At 35.7% G+C, this 18,040-nt stretch overlaps 1 protein-coding gene across 2 annotated transcripts in view; it reads right to left on the reverse strand.

Moving 5' to 3' along the window:
- The window catches only part of LOC114327191 (phosphate-regulating neutral endopeptidase PHEX-like), a 103,623-nt gene extending 89,498 nt beyond the window's left edge, over positions 1 to 14,125 (reverse strand). For both annotated transcript variants that reach the window (XM_028275721.2, XM_028275720.2), the window contains exon 1: positions 13,922 to 14,125. In XM_028275721.2, the coding sequence (XP_028131522.1) occupies positions 13,922 to 13,987 (66 nt within the window). In that variant the 5' untranslated portion in view covers positions 13,988 to 14,125. The remainder of the gene's footprint in view (positions 1 to 13,921) is intronic.
- Between the last annotated feature and the right edge of the window lie 3,915 nt (positions 14,126 to 18,040).

The raw sequence follows: 18,040 nt of genomic DNA on the forward strand, positions 1-18,040 counted from the left end.
CGTAAAGTTCGAAACATTTACGCTATAATATACTATGATTATTTTAAAAATCGACCTATCCGAGCGTTTTTCTTATGTGCTAAAAATAAATAAGTTAATAAGGGGGGTAAAACTTATTCCAGCGAACTGTATTTGTAACAACCAAGGTAGGGATGGCGGTTGTTGAACAAAAAACCGGTTTTCGGTTATACCGGTTTTTTACTTACGGTTTAACCTGGCGGTTATAACTGGTCAAAAAAAGCGGTTGTTCCAAAAACCATTTTTCGGTTTTTTTAATCAGAAGCAAATACTCGATAGGTTATAATGTTAATATAATGTTATGTGTTACATAATATTGTGTTTTCAATTTTATCAATCAAAGGCAAAATAAAAATTAAATTAATTTTTTTTTTAATAACGCGGGCACATAAATTTGATACACCCTGTATATTGATCTGTAAATATTTATTAGAATTTAGTTTGGATGTAAGTGGATTTCTTTTTTTAATGAGCTTTCCGATGAACCATTAAAGACTTTTGTGAATAATTAAAGTGAAAATAACGATGTATTTTGATTTAAAATGGAAAAAGATTGTTTAGGGTAGAGGTAATTATCAATTTCTAGAAAAGTGGTTTTAGGAGAAAGTTTGGAATTTTAGTATCTTTGTTTCAACACGAGTAAATGTTGTATAGTTCTCAGAAGGTAATTAGGATGGTCGGAATGGTTTTGAGGGTGACTGTTTTGTTTGTCGAATGGAAAAGTCGATGTTTCAGATTCTTGGCAACGTGGAAGGGGAAAAGTAGTTTGAATGATTAAGAGAGTTTGAAGGGGAAGTCATTATGTTTTTGGCATCGCTGAGGACCGGTTCGACGTTTTAGTGGATAGATAGTTAGCAGATACCAGTGGCTGTTTGATAGTGGAGAATAGTGTTGAAAAGTGGAACGAGAGACAGATCAAATTGAGACGAAATACCTCTTTGATTCTGTATTATTGTGAGAAGGAGAGCAGAGAATTTTTGGAGTTTTGTTTGAATCGAGTACGTGTCAAAAGAGGCCCGGCTTGTTGGAGAATTGGTGCTGGTATGCTGATAGTTTTGAAGCTGGAGAACGGAGAGGGCTTTGATGAGTAGCCTTTAACATAGTCAACGAGGGAGAGCTGTTTTGGGTCACGAGAAGACATCAGAGTGAGTGAAGCAAAAGGTCAGTCAACTTATGTGAAAGATATTTTTATGTTCGGAAACTAAAATTTTGAGTAAAAGGCATATGAATTAAAATTCCAATATTTCTAAAAGTAAATAGGAAGTATAGCTAATCTTGCGAATACATAAATTTGTTTTGTTTAGTTTGTTTTACCAAAGTCATCGGGAACAAACCGATAAATTGTTTTTTTTTAACTATAATAGATTTAAGTGGTAAAGATTTCATTCAGACATCTGTGTCCACAGGTTTTAGATTTGATAGAGTTTAGAGTATTGATTTTGACAAATAAAAGACAATTTTGTATGTTTATTTTAATATTTTGAAAAAATGAATAACCATTTTCAATTTCGTTGCAAAACGAAAATACAGCCGAACCATATTCCAGTCCAATCAGAGAGTGCTGCAAGCACCTCTACCGGTTTCGAAACTTATTAGTCTCTCATCAGGAGGCACATATGCTGCTCTCCCTGATCCAACCAAAACAAACCCCAGCGTGCAGTCCCGAATTGCAACGAACGAAATGGCATAGATGCCCTAGCGGCAACTGCTAGCAAAAGACTAAGTTTTCACTCTAATGGCATATAACATATCCCACCAGAATGAAAACAATGGGAACCTTCTCTGGTTACACCTCCGAGGCTTCTACAATTTGCAAGCCATACGGATGCTGAGACTAAGGAAGATGAGGGAATTCTACAATTTACAATTCACGTCACATCTGCTCAGCGCGGTAAAGTTCCAACGAGACTGGTTCCCTTCATACTCCACACAGAGTAAATGTAAATCAAAAATGAATAACCATTTTCAATTTCGTTGCAAAACGAAAATACAGCCGAACCATATTCCAGTCCAATCAGAGAGTGCTGCAAGCACCTCTACCGGTTTCGAAACTTATTAGTCTCTCATCAGGAGGCACATATGCTGCTCTCCCTGATCCAACCAAAACAAACCCCAGCGTGCAGTCCCGAATTGCAACGAACGAAATGGCATAGATGCCCTAGCGGCAACTGCTAGCAAAAGACTAAGTTTTCACTCTAATGGCATATAACATATCCCACCAGAATGAAAACAATGGGAACCTTCTCTGGTTACACCTCCGAGGCTTCTACAATTTGCAAGCCATACGGATGCTGAGACTAAGGAAGATGAGGGAATTCTACAATTTACAATTCACGTCACATCTGCTCAGCGCGGTAAAGTTCCAACGAGACTGGTTCCCTTCATACTCCACACAGAGTAAATGTAAATCAAAAATGAATAACCATTTTCAATTTCGTTGCAAAACGAAAATACAGCCGAACCATATTCCAGTCCAATCAGAGAGTGCTGCAAGCACCTCTACCGGTTTCGAAACTTATTAGTCTCTCATCAGGAGGCACATATGCTGCTCTCCCTGATCCAACCAAAACAAACCCCAGCGTGCAGTCCCGAATTGCAACGAACGAAATGGCATAGATGCCCTAGCGGCAACTGCTAGCAAAAGACTAAGTTTTCACTCTAATGGCATATAACATATCCCACCAGAATGAAAACAATGGGAACCTTCTCTGGTTACACCTCCGAGGCTTCTACAATTTGCAAGCCATACGGATGCTGAGACTAAGGAAGATGAGGGAATTCTACAATTTACAATTCACGTCACATCTGCTCAGCGCGGTAAAGTTCCAACGAGACTGGTTCCCTTCATACTCCACACAGAGTAAATGTAAATCAAAAATGAATAACCATTTTCAATTTCGTTGCAAAACGAAAATACAGCCGAACCATATTCCAGTCCAATCAGAGAGTGCTGCAAGCACCTCTACCGGTTTCGAAACTTATTAGTCTCTCATCAGGAGGCACATATGCTGCTCTCCCTGATCCAACCAAAACAAACCCCAGCGTGCAGTCCCGAATTGCAACGAACGAAATGGCATAGATGCCCTAGCGGCAACTGCTAGCAAAAGACTAAGTTTTCACTCTAATGGCATATAACATATCCCACCAGAATGAAAACAATGGGAACCTTCTCTGGTTACACCTCCGAGGCTTCTACAATTTGCAAGCCATACGGATGCTGAGACTAAGGAAGATGAGGGAATTCTACAATTTACAATTCACGTCACATCTGCTCAGCGCGGTAAAGTTCCAACGAGACTGGTTCCCTTCATACTCCACACAGAGTAAATGTAAATCAAAAATGAATAACCATTTTCAATTTCGTTGCAAAACGAAAATACAGCCGAACCATATTCCAGTCCAATCAGAGAGTGCTGCAAGCACCTCTACCGGTTTCGAAACTTATTAGTCTCTCATCAGGAGGCACATATGCTGCTCTCCCTGATCCAACCAAAACAAACCCCAGCGTGCAGTCCCGAATTGCAACGAACGAAATGGCATAGATGCCCTAGCGGCAACTGCTAGCAAAAGACTAAGTTTTCACTCTAATGGCATATAACATATCCCACCAGAATGAAAACAATGGGAACCTTCTCTGGTTACACCTCCGAGGCTTCTACAATTTGCAAGCCATACGGATGCTGAGACTAAGGAAGATGAGGGAATTCTACAATTTACAATTCACGTCACATCTGCTCAGCGCGGTAAAGTTCCAACGAGACTGGTTCCCTTCATACTCCACACAGAGTAAATGTAAATCAAAAATGAATAACCATTTTCAATTTCGTTGCAAAACGAAAATACAGCCGAACCATATTCCAGTCCAATCAGAGAGTGCTGCAAGCACCTCTACCGGTTTCGAAACTTATTAGTCTCTCATCAGGAGGCACATATGCTGCTCTCCCTGATCCAACCAAAACAAACCCCAGCGTGCAGTCCCGAATTGCAACGAACGAAATGGCATAGATGCCCTAGCGGCAACTGCTAGCAAAAGACTAAGTTTTCACTCTAATGGCATATAACATATCCCACCAGAATGAAAACAATGGGAACCTTCTCTGGTTACACCGCAAGCGTATGGCTTGCAAATTGTAGAAGCCTCGGAGGTGTAACCAGAGAAGGTTCCCATTGTTTTCATTCTGGTGGGATATGTTATATGCCATTAGAGTGAAAACTTAGTCTTTTGCTAGCAGTTGCCGCTAGGGCATCTATGCCATTTCGTTCGTTGCAATTCGGGACTGCACGCTGGGGTTTGTTTTGGTTGGATCAGGGAGAGCAGCATATGTGCCTCCTGATGAGAGACTAATAAGTTTCGAAACCGGTAGAGGTGCTTGCAGCACTCTCTGATTGGACTGGAATATGGTTCGGCTGTATTTTCGTTTTGCAACGAAATTGAAAATGGTTATTCATTTTTGATTTACATTTACTCTGTGTGGAGTATGAAGGGAACCAGTCTCGTTGGAACTTTACCGCGCTGAGCAGATGTGACGTGAATTGTAAATTGTAGAATTCCCTCATCTTCCTTAGTCTCAGCATCCGTATGGCTTGCAAATTGTAGAAGCCTCGGAGGTGTAACCAGAGAAGGTTCCCATTGTTTTCATTCTGGTGGGATATGTTATATGCCATTAGAGTGAAAACTTAGTCTTTTGCTAGCAGTTGCCGCTAGGGCATCTATGCCATTTCGTTCGTTGCAATTCGGGACTGCACGCTGGGGTTTGTTTTGGTTGGATCAGGGAGAGCAGCATATGTGCCTCCTGATGAGAGACTAATAAGTTTCGAAACCGGTAGAGGTGCTTGCAGCACTCTCTGATTGGACTGGAATATGGTTCGGCTGTATTTTCGTTTTGCAACGAAATTGAAAATGGTTATTCATTTTTGATTTACATTTACTCTGTGTGGAGTATGAAGGGAACCAGTCTCGTTGGAACTTTACCGCGCTGAGCAGATGTGACGTGAATTGTAAATTGTAGAATTCCCTCATCTTCCTTAGTCTCAGCATCCGTATGGCTTGCAAATTGTAGAAGCCTCGGAGGTGTAACCAGAGAAGGTTCCCATTGTTTTCATTCTGGTGGGATATGTTATATGCCATTAGAGTGAAAACTTAGTCTTTTGCTAGCAGTTGCCGCTAGGGCATCTATGCCATTTCGTTCGTTGCAATTCGGGACTGCACGCTGGGGTTTGTTTTGGTTGGATCAGGGAGAGCAGCATATGTGCCTCCTGATGAGAGACTAATAAGTTTCGAAACCGGTAGAGGTGCTTGCAGCACTCTCTGATTGGACTGGAATATGGTTCGGCTGTATTTTCGTTTTGCAACGAAATTGAAAATGGTTATTCATTTTTGATTTACATTTACTCTGTGTGGAGTATGAAGGGAACCAGTCTCGTTGGAACTTTACCGCGCTGAGCAGATGTGACGTGAATTGTAAATTGTAGAATTCCCTCATCTTCCTTAGTCTCAGCATCCGTATGGCTTGCAAATTGTAGAAGCCTCGGAGGTGTAACCAGAGAAGGTTCCCATTGTTTTCATTCTGGTGGGATATGTTATATGCCATTAGAGTGAAAACTTAGTCTTTTGCTAGCAGTTGCCGCTAGGGCATCTATGCCATTTCGTTCGTTGCAATTCGGGACTGCACGCTGGGGTTTGTTTTGGTTGGATCAGGGAGAGCAGCATATGTGCCTCCTGATGAGAGACTAATAAGTTTCGAAACCGGTAGAGGTGCTTGCAGCACTCTCTGATTGGACTGGAATATGGTTCGGCTGTATTTTCGTTTTGCAACGAAATTGAAAATGGTTATTCATTTTTGATTTACATTTACTCTGTGTGGAGTATGAAGGGAACCAGTCTCGTTGGAACTTTACCGCGCTGAGCAGATGTGACGTGAATTGTAAATTGTAGAATTCCCTCATCTTCCTTAGTCTCAGCATCCGTATGGCTTGCAAATTGTAGAAGCCTCGGAGGTGTAACCAGAGAAGGTTCCCATTGTTTTCATTCTGGTGGGATATGTTATATGCCATTAGAGTGAAAACTTAGTCTTTTGCTAGCAGTTGCCGCTAGGGCATCTATGCCATTTCGTTCGTTGCAATTCGGGACTGCACGCTGGGGTTTGTTTTGGTTGGATCAGGGAGAGCAGCATATGTGCCTCCTGATGAGAGACTAATAAGTTTCGAAACCGGTAGAGGTGCTTGCAGCACTCTCTGATTGGACTGGAATATGGTTCGGCTGTATTTTCGTTTTGCAACGAAATTGAAAATGGTTATTCATTTTTGATTTACATTTACTCTGTGTGGAGTATGAAGGGAACCAGTCTCGTTGGAACTTTACCGCGCTGAGCAGATGTGACGTGAATTGTAAATTGTAGAATTCCCTCATCTTCCTTAGTCTCAGCATCCGTATGGCTTGCAAATTGTAGAAGCCTCGGAGGTGTAACCAGAGAAGGTTCCCATTGTTTTCATTCTGGTGGGATATGTTATATGCCATTAGAGTGAAAACTTAGTCTTTTTTTAATATTTTGCTTTATTTCTTTTCCCTATTTTATCCCGATTAGGATCAACTAAGAGATACTGAACCCACGAGAGAAGATAAGTATAACGTGAGATAATTTAGATTTTTTTTATAGTATAAAAAGGCACCCTGAGATTTTTTATTCATTTTTATGTATGATTTGCGACAATTAAATAATTAATCAGATAAATAATAATTAATATATAATTAATAAAAAGCAGATCATAACAATACATTTATATTGCAATTCAGTTTGCTCAATTTTCCTCCCGAAAAATTCCCCAACCAATTCAACCTATAAAAATTTTCCCATGTGCTTTCAAATTACCCTAAAAATGGGCGAAAGTACCCCAATCTGGCATCTCTGATTCGTCGCTCGTTGTAGACGGCGTCGGTGTATATTGCGTTGTCAATTGGGATATTCCCAAAACTCCCAAAAGTGATGATCCTACCGATCTACCGACATGTCCCTAGGATCTATCGAGTTTAAAAAAATATCCAAATGACATATTTTACTTAAGAGGAAACAGTAGCGATCAACAGGTAGCGAAAACGCGTTCCAAGATTGCGGCTGTAATTTTGAATATTTTTTCGAGATATGTGGCACACGTATTCGTAATATAATAAAGAATGGCGGTACAGAGCCCAATTTAAAAAATATATTAATATGTGGAAATTACTCTGTAATTAAATACAATATTAAAAAACGAACCTGTACCGCCACTAAGAAGAACAAAAAAATACATTTTCTTCAAATAAACTTTTTTATCCGATGCCTAGATTTTGTGTCATTTTGGAACTACTAAAATTTTTTATTTCATTAGTAATTCCAAAATGACACAAAATCTAGGCATCTGATAAAAAAGTTTATTTGAAGAAAGTGTATTTTTTTGTTCTTCTTAATGGCGGTACAGACTCGTTTTTTTAATATTGTATTTATTTACAGAGTAATTTCCACATATTAATATATTTTTCAAATTGGGCTCTGTACCGCCATTCTTTATTATATTACAAATACGTGTGCCAAATATCTCGAAAAAATATTCAAAATTACAGCCTCAATCTTGGAACGCGTTTTGGCTACCTGTTGATCGCTACTGTATCACCTTAAAAATAAATTCGATAAACCAATGCATCATTTATTGCCATCAAAAAATTTCAGTAGGTAGTATTTTTTAACACATTTGTATAATACCTTTCATTTCCTAAGAATTATGTATTATTTAAAAATTACATAATGGAGATTCCTAATCGTATTTCGGTATTCACATTTCATACAAGAGTCTCAAAGTACTCAAGTATAAACAATTTTTAGATGATTTTGGGAATATCGATTTCAAGCAGATCACTTACCTTTTTATGTAAATATTCATGTGTTTCATAAAAGCTGATGTGACACTTTCGTCCAGTTCTTTATTAGTAAATAAAAGTTGAATTATGGTTGTTTGGGTTAATAATTACTTCGCATATTATTTATAATACATATATAGTAGGGGAGCAAAGTATGCTAAATGTGCAGTCACTCGAGCGCTTTGGGGACCTATTGGGTTGTGATTATTAGGTTCTAAAACCAAAAAAGTTAAGTAAAATTTTCCATTTTAGTGGGGACTTTCCATATTTTAATTTAATTTTCCATTTCCAACACCCGTTTTCTCCGATTATAGCGCCACCTATCCGTAATTAGAAAAAACGTTTCGAATAAAAGTTGCTTATTTTTACGCAAAGAATCCAAATCTGAAATAAAAAAAAGGAGTTCCTATTTAAGATTTTAAAGTAACCCCCCCCCCCCACCTCCGTGGGGTCGTGTTTGGTACCATTCGATAGATTTCAGAAAAAATATTCAGAAATTGTAGTGTATTACCTATAAGAAGTTACCGTTAAGCCGGGTCCAGACTATGTAACAAAACATGTTAAATAACAAAGTTTTGTAACTTGTTACAAAATTTTAAATAAACAAGTTTTAAAACACAGTGTTGTATAACATTTTTCTGGTTATATAGCATGTTTTATGTTATCCAACAGATGTCGGTAAACATCAAAGAAAGTTATAAAACCGCACCGCGACTGATCTACACCTAAAAACATGTTATTGAAACATTTCTCTGGCATAGTACCTACGCGAGCAGCAACCGTTGGAGTCATATCGCCTTGTTCATTCTGGAGTGATTGTGCTAGATTTTTCTTTGCTCTGTTCACGTAGGGTTATTTACGCGATGAAATTGTCGAAAGAACTGACTACTCATTTAATTGAGCTATTTCGTAAGTAACGAGTATTATGGGATTGCTATGGGATGAGCTACATTTATTGATTTAAAAAACAAATAAAAAAACACGATGAATAGACTGAAATAGAAGTGAAAATAGATACAGAAACTGTAGTTAAAACTAATGCACATACGCCTATAACTCAAGCCAACAAAAGAAAAGCAGGACGCGGAACCTTAACAGCAAATCGGTGCAAATCAACTCTAAATTTGACATAAATACTATTCTCTACAGAGCAGAATGTTCAGACATAAAACCTGTAACATTCACTTCATTCGCTACACAGATGCAGACTGCTTCATCAGCTACTCAAACAGGCACTCAATCATACAATATATCTGAGCCTTTCTATTCCGTCCACTACACCTACATCCGCTACTTCTCCAGCTACACCAATTCAAACAGACAGTGACACTCAATCATGAACAGGTGAAGACGATAATACTGAGGAATTAAATTCTACAGAAATGTTATACTTCCTCTCTGAAACAATGAGTAAAAAGTTTAAAAAATATGAGGCGTTCTTTGCAAAAACCCCATATGTCACTTTTTACAACATCGGAGATATTTAAAAAAAAGTTATTTAATTGAACCCTATTAAGTTTACGGAAATTCTCAAATTAGTGATTTATTATTTTGATGATTACACACAGTTTACAATATAAATAACATTATTTTTTCCTTTTGTTTATTTATGAAGGACATTTATTCATTTGACATATGGGGTTTTTGCAGGAATTTTTCATTAATTTATAGGAAAAACGATATTTATAGTAATAAACCAAAATAAAAAATGAACGAAAAATGGTGTTTACTTATAATATCACGCAACACAACTATTCGAAGGATATTTAACCTATAAAAACCTACTGACAGCCCACGGTTCTGACAGCCAAGCGATAAAGTTTCCCGCAAAAACACCAATAACAACTATGGTTTTGAAGGGAATTGCGCTTGACATATGGGGTTTAGGCGGAATCGCCTATATTTTTGTCGCTTATATTTTGAACTACTGTAATTTTAATGCAAGTTTCTTACGCAAGGAACGTAGGTAATTAGTCCTTCAATCCATAGAAGCCATAAGTCCATTTCCGAAAAAAAAGGACAACTGGGGTTTTTGCAAAGAACGCCTCATATACTTTGCTAATAATATAACTGTTAATCTTTCTCTTACTGAAATTGCATCTCGAAATGTCTTTCCTGCCTATTTTATGGCCGATTTCATTTATAAGAAATTCAAAATCAGAACTTTCTATTCTTAAGAAGTTTTTAAAACTGCCATCACATTTAATGTCTCCTGTCGATGGGTCTATGTTATCTCTTTCCAGATCAGCTAAAAGAGCTGTACCACTACCTATATTTTGCTCGAGCTGCTAATGAAGGACACATCCAAAATATTAATTTAACACGCCGGTGTCGCCTCCACAATATTACACAAGCTGCTGTTGCTATGAAGAGATCCTCCATACTTATATGACGCAATTTTATATACTACCTAACCCACCAGCTATCCATCTAAAATGCTGCAAACTTTATGCTCATGTTGTTGTTTTGTTTTTTGTTATATAGTCTGGATACTCATGCTATTAACAAGTTACATAACAAAGTTGTACAACAAATTTGTTGTACAACTTTGTTATTAGCATGTTTTGTTACATAGTCTAGACCCGGCTTTAAAAGTTCCCCGTTTCAGGAAAAAATATTGTCTAAGTGCGATAGCCTAGTGACCTAGTGGGTAGACCTCGGATCTCGGATTCGTAAAGCAGAGGTTTCGATTTCAAATCCGGGGTGTGGATCTCCGATTTTTTTATTTATTGTTACTGCATTCATGTCTGTAGACAATGTTGCAATCTATTATGAGCACAATAAAAAAATATAGTAATAAAATAATAAATAAATATTTCAAAAAAAAAACAAGAAAAAAAATACAATCACTGGAAGCGAAACTAAACAATACGGAAGAAATATAACCACTGGATTCGGAACTGGATATGGAACTGGATAATATTAGAAAACTGATATTATAATATGTAAGCACTACGAGCCTAGTAGGCCCATGGCTTGATGTACTATTCTTTTCCACTCCCTTTTGTCAGTCGCTTTTGTTTCCCAGTTCCTTAAGTTAATTCTTCTCATATCTTCTCTAACTCCATTACTCCATCGTGACCTCGGTCTTCCCCTTCGTCTTTTCCCTGCCAATGCACTAGATAGTACCATTCTGGGAATTCTAGATGGAATCATCCTCTGCACATGGCCCAACCATCTAAGTCTTTGCCCAACCATGTTTCAGAAGCATACGTTACTATCGGCCTTATTACGGTCTTGTAAGTTCTTAGTTTTGCTCTTCGTGATATATGTTTACTTCTTAACAACCCATTAAAAGCAAATATAGCGCGGTTGTCCGACATAATTCTCTTTTGTATTTTTTCTTCACAGTTAGGATCTCTTGTGAAGACAGTTCTTAAGTACTCAAATCTCTCAACTTCTTCGAATTTATACTGTGTTCCCTTCGCTGTTGTCATTGTTATGTATTGCCCCCGAACGAATTGCTTATTTGTCCATTCCATATACTTTGTTTTTGCTTCATTTATATACAATCCTTTGGTTGCTGCCCTCTCCTCGAGTTTCATGAGTGTTTCTATAAGTTCTATTTTGCTCCTAGCCAAGATTACCAAATCGTCTGCGAATGCCAAGCACTGATGTTTTTTGTGGTAGATCAGACCTGTTCTATTAATGTTTGATTCCTGTATAACCTTTTCTAGTAATATGCTAAACATTATAGGCGATAATGGATCACCCTGTCGCAGTCCTTGTTTGACCTCAAAGCTTTCTGTTATAGTATTGTTTATCTTGACTTTATCATACTGATATATCATACTGATATTGTTTAAAAACACTAATAATATTGATATAAATTGTTAATCAATTTTATTTATTGTTATAAGAATCAAAGGTAAATATGATTAGGCGAATGAAGCCTTAGGTTTCGCAGTCAATATCCCAACCACGCACACATGTTGCAATATATTTCAATACGATTTATAGTACAAAATATACATTTAATATCAAAATAGTGGGATATATTTTTTTAGTTGAGGACACTTGGTCACATTGCATTGTTTCAGGATAAGGTGAAATATCTTCAATAAATGGAAAAAAGCATGTATGTCATATATTATAATACTTTCTATACTCTTAATATGTAGTCTCGTATAAATTTGTAGTGACATGATTTTAAGTAGGTATAAGAACAAGAAGCTTGCAACAATTTTCAGAGAAAATAGAAAACTAAAACTATTTTAAAATGATTATTCGAAATAAAACATATGCAAATATTCACTGTATTTGCCATCTAGTGGAATAACTGTAAAATTAAGTCAGTAAAAAAGGTACATTAAGTTTAATTAAATTAAGTAAATCATCTTGTATACTAAAATTAAGGTTCTAAAATTTTCATTTCAAAATGAAAATCGACAGGGGCAACAGTACCTATACTAAAATACACTCTGTATAGATAATTATGTCAATGTTAATAATACTGGATAGAGAATTGAATATCCTTTCAAATGAGCTAGCACACGCCCCTCTTCCCTATTTAAAAATAAGGGGTGGGGGAAATGGAAGGGAGGGGGTTGACAAATGACAGATATGTATGTACCGTAAAAACTGTGTTCCCCTTGGATCAAAAGTCGGGCTTTTACATTTATATGTTAAGTTCAATATAAATTTCACATAACTGAACTATCACTGTGTCCTCCATTTTGATTATTATTGTTCTCAACTAACGCTATTTTCAAAATTCTTGCTTTCCTATCCATCTTTAACGTAAATTATTAAAAAATATAAAACTATTTCTTTATTAACGCTAGTCTCCGATAAGGCTACCGTGATTTAATGCTGAGGTACTAAAATGTTATAAAATTAACAAACAGTACGAGCAAGAACAAAGAGTCCACATCTTCTTATAACTACAAGTGACTGAAACATCGAAACAATAATAATTCTTACTGTGTTATACAGAAAAAGGCAGTAGAAACGATTAATCTCATATTTATCGACAACACTGTATGGTCCTCACTTGATGAGCTGTAAGGAAATATACACGTAAAGTTGTCCTCACTTTGTGCGCATAACGAAAAAGTATATACAGTCTCACTTTAATAGCTGCGTATAATGGCCTCACTTGGGTGGCAATATACTTGAACAATACGGGGCACATATACGTAATTTTTTTTGTGTATACTCGTCATTTTTTAATTGCTATTTACTTGTCAAGGTCACTATGAAGAGTTGAAACGATTATGTCTACGTTTTCTACCGGTCCTCACTAAGTGCGCGTAATGTCAGGACCTCACTTTGATATCTGTGCATAAATATATATATATATATATATATATATATATATATATATATATATATATATATATATATATATATATATGTATATATATATATATATGTATATATATATATATATATATATATATATATATATATATATATATAAACATCCAATTGATTTGTTACCCTTTCATTAAACTCTCACTGCTATTACTAACCAACATGATTCCTGTCATTTGACATGTTCTTCGTGTTCCACTCAATAAAATGCCCAGTTGGTGATAAATACCTGTCTGCTTTTTGCAGGAGAGTTTAATGAAAAGGTAACAAATTAATTGGAAGTTCTGTCCAACAAAATACATGGAAAGTTTTTGTAGTCTGAATTCCAAATTTTTAAACTGTTCCACAATTAAAACTTCCCTGTTCCAGTGTTCCTGTACATCAAATTTTGTCCGACTAGACATCGTTAAGCTATTAATAAATTTTCAGCTTGCTATGAATCAACTATTTTTGGTACACGGGAACCAGGTATAGTATTGTACTTGTGGCAACGATCTACGCTGTCGAAACAAATAAAAAAAAAATAAAAAGTTGAATAATTGTGGTATTGTGTAAAATATCTATTTTATACAATACCACGGTAACTTGAGTCGCGTTGTGTTTTGCGAATAATTTTTGATGTCATATTTTTAAGCCGCGGCGCGCATTATAGCACATTCTATATTTTACAGGAGTTAAATTATGTTAAGCACTTACTAAATATTCCGAAAATGATGAAGCCAGACAACACGAAAACAGCAAAAATCCCTTAACGCCAAACATTTCAGACTTTTCTCTTTATTCGCGATAAAACCAGATTTTCACAATGACCCAGTTTGTACTGTCTCTATGCACTGAAAAGCGTGGAATATTTTAAAAACCACAAAGTTGTGCACGATGCAAATGAATTAAATTAAAGTTCCAATTATCAGAACGTATTAGGTGAATAATCTCGAAATGGTTTCCTATTTCCTTAAATATATTTTTTAATTGAGAATGAGAACGACATCGTGTGTGTTGAGATAATAATTTGGGAGGAATTGTTTCCGGATAATGATAGTAGGTATAATATCCACAATGTAGATACCTAGTGACATAATTTTTATTTCTATAAATTTTCTTAACCCTGCTTTAAATATTTTGCAACTTATTAAGTCGTCTCGGTAATTTTTGTGACTGAAGGATAAATTCTAGTTTTTAATAATCTTTCGCACTATGATATGCTACATGGTATTTTAAAAATCTAATCCTCAACGATTGCAAAATAGTTGGCGAGTGTATGTGAAAATGGATATAAGTCAAAAAAGTATAATTTTGGGAAAAACGGGTTTTTGTGATTTTTGTGACGTAAATGCAATACGATATTATTTTTCAATAAAATGTGTATTATCTTCTGTGTGTGACTTAATTATGTCGCAAGAACACATTTTTTGTAGTAAATATGGAGCATATCGAATATTTTTTGAAAAAAATAGAACATATACCTATTTTCACAATTTTTTTAAATAAAATCTAGGTACAAACAAAAAATATCTAATCTAAAAACGTCTAAACAATAATAAATTACTAGTAATAATTATTATTACTAGTAATTTATTATTGTTAATTACCCTCTGTTAGTTATCCCCGTGGTCAGATGCAATCGGAAAAATATCCCTTACACTATCTCTGTAGTAGGAAAATTTTTGTAGAACTCATGAAAGGTTTGATTTATATAGGGTGAGGCAGATAACTGGCCTATTAAAAATATCTCGAGAACTAAAGGCAACAGAATCATGAAAATTGAAATGAGGGGGTTCTGAAGGATGATCTATTAAATGAAAATATTCTCATCTCTTTGAAACTTCCGGTTATACCAGAAGTTGCTTATAACTTCGTTTTTTTAAATGGAACACCCTGTATGTTTTTACATTTTTGGATTCTCCTCAATATCTTCTATCTTAAAATATGAGGATTTCTAATATTATACAGGGTATTTTAAAAGATATTTACGTTTTTTTATTAATTTCGTAGCAATATTCACACCCTGAAGAATTGTAATAGTTGGACATTAATAACCCTGCTTACGTTCAAGTGATTTTAATTATATCCTACTATTGTTAAGAATCATTAGTATAGCTAATTTTGAAATTTTTGCACACAGGGTTGGTCGAAACCCGGAATGAATATTCTTACTATAGAGTTTTCTTAAAAGGAACACCCTGTATTTTAGTATTGTAATGAAATGTTATTTCATGGTACTTTTTTATTATATAAGTATTCCCTACACCTAATTGCTTTAATTTGTGAGTTATTGGTGATTCAAGCTAAATATTAATTGCAACAAAAAATACGTAAAATTTTATTAGGTTGGCCGTGAAAAAATTCAGTCACAAATAATTTTTCAGAAATAATGGTTTAGCTATCAAAATACCTACGTAGTTAAGATTGTTGGTGCGATTAACAATTAAGCACAAATTAAAGCAGTTAGGTATAGGGAATGCTTAAGAAATAAAAAGTACCATAAAATATAATTTCATTACAATATTAAAATACAGGGTGTTCCGTTTAAGAAAACTCAGAAAATACTCATTCCGAGTTTCAACCAACCCTGTATAATAAAATTAAAAATTTAGGTATACTAATGATTCTTAACAATAGTAGTCTATATTAAAAATCATTTAAACGTAAGTAGAGTTTTAAATGTCAAACTACTACAATTCTACAGGGTCTGAATGTTGCTACGAAATTAATAAAAAAAAGTAATTATCTTTTAGAATACCTTGTGTAACATTACAAAACCTCATATTTTAAGAAATAAGACATCGAAGAGAATCCAAAAATGTAAAAATATACAGGGTGTCCCATTTAAAAAAAAACGAAGTTATAAGAATATTTTCATTAAATAGATGACTCTTCAAAACCCCTTAATTCAAATTTTCATGATTCTGTTGCCTTTAGTTCTCGAGATATTTCTAATAGGCCCTTTATTTGCCTCACCCTGTATATTATGGCAAAAACTCAATTGGGTTCTTTTTTTTCTCTTTACTAATCGGACTGGCATTTTTGTAAGACAATGGGTGCGTTCGGACGACCACAGCGGCTGGACAGCTGAGCCAGCAGTAGCTGTCAGACGTCACCGCTGGAAGCCAGCCGCTGAGAGATTTACTAAGCTTTCCCTATCACGGCTGGATACAACCTCTCAGCCGATCTCTGCTGACAGCCAGCCGCTATGGTCGTCCGAACGCACCCATTGTTATGTTAACATGCCGCGGCCACTCTCTTCCTTTTCTTAATTAATTTAAAGACTGAAATGGCCCTTCTTGTCTTAGGGATGTTTTGCATAATATTTGGCCAGGAACATTGGTATATCGTAACCATTTAATGTCTTTTTAAATAACTTTCTGCCCATCTTCATTTATTTTTCTTTGCTGGAAAACTGATTTGAGAAGAGCAGAGTATTCAAAAAAGTCGAAAATGTCCATTTTAGTTACGTCAAAGGGTTTTTAACACCACAAAGCCTTACGAGATTCATCCAATCTCTTGGATGTTCAATGGGACAAGGATATCATTTTTTCTTTTTTTCGATAATCGAGTGGTCACTGTCACACTTCATATGAGTGTGACCAGGAGTATGAACATGATAGATACATAACAATTCTTGTTTTGTCCAGGACATGTATCTGAATAAAATGTAATTGTTTTTGTCGTGGATGGAAGCTGTTTAATGTGTTTGCTTAGACACGATGCTATTTGATTGGCGCCTCTTGCGGCAATGGCTTCGTGCCACATATAACAGAAAGTTTGTTGATCTTTGCATGTGGAGGGTAAGGTTAAATGCCCACAGTTGCTTTTTGTAAAAAGCAATCGATATCTGTAGATTCGGAGTTGGAGGTCACTGCTGAAGGTCAAAGCTATATATGTACTAACTTTGAAGGGTCTTGACGTGAGCTTTCTTTTTCTGCCTTTTTTGCATTATAAGCTATTTCAGTTTGTTGCAGGTGTTCATCTAATTCTTTTTTTAGGTTTTGTAAGTTTCCGTCCACCTCAGCAGCTACAATTAACATATTATATCGATCACATATAGCGCATGTGTCTTTTTTGGGCATTTAAATTTTAAATTTAACGAATGAAAGACGCGTTCGTAAATAAATCGTGAAACAGGTTGTTTATCAACCGGAATCCATTTTACTGAAAGCGTATAAGTTGAAGGAAGATATGTCATACCTGTATCTTTTCTACAGTAGTGATTTTCATAAAAATGTATTGGCTTAAAATGTTGCTCTACCAAATTCCTATCCGAATCTATCATCATGACAAACACTTCAACTATTCCGTTTAATATTTATTTACAATTATTGCTACCAGCAAACTGTTTAAAACCCATAAAATAAAAAAAATAGATGCTAACGCACACGATATGTATAGACGAAGCAACGAAGCACTAAAAAGCCCAAAACCTAGGAATTTTGTGCAGTAAGATGAATCGTCATGGAACTTTTTGCATTCGATTAGAGAGAGTATCAGGCAACTTTGTGAACTAAATTCATCTAGGGCAAAAATTGTGTGCATAAGAAAATTCATTTTAAAAGTGCATCTCGAAGAGGCGAAAATGAAAAATTTAGAACTTGGGAAATATTGACGGAAATGAGTTGAATTTTTATACTCGGGGTTTTGGGGATCGCTGAGTACGAATTTCATATCGGTGATGGTCTCCAAGGTACCTGGTGTCCACGGTGGAACTTGTCGCCTAGAGTTCTATGTCATAATCATTAAAAATCAGTCAATATCCATTAGTCGGGGTTTTTTTGGGGTCGCTAGCCACGAATTTAATGTTGGCGATGGCATCCAAGATAC

The sequence above is a fragment of the Diabrotica virgifera genome, chromosome 4 (assembly GCF_917563875.1).
Source record: "Diabrotica virgifera virgifera chromosome 4, PGI_DIABVI_V3a".
Taxonomy (NCBI): Eukaryota; Metazoa; Arthropoda; class Insecta; order Coleoptera; family Chrysomelidae; genus Diabrotica; species Diabrotica virgifera.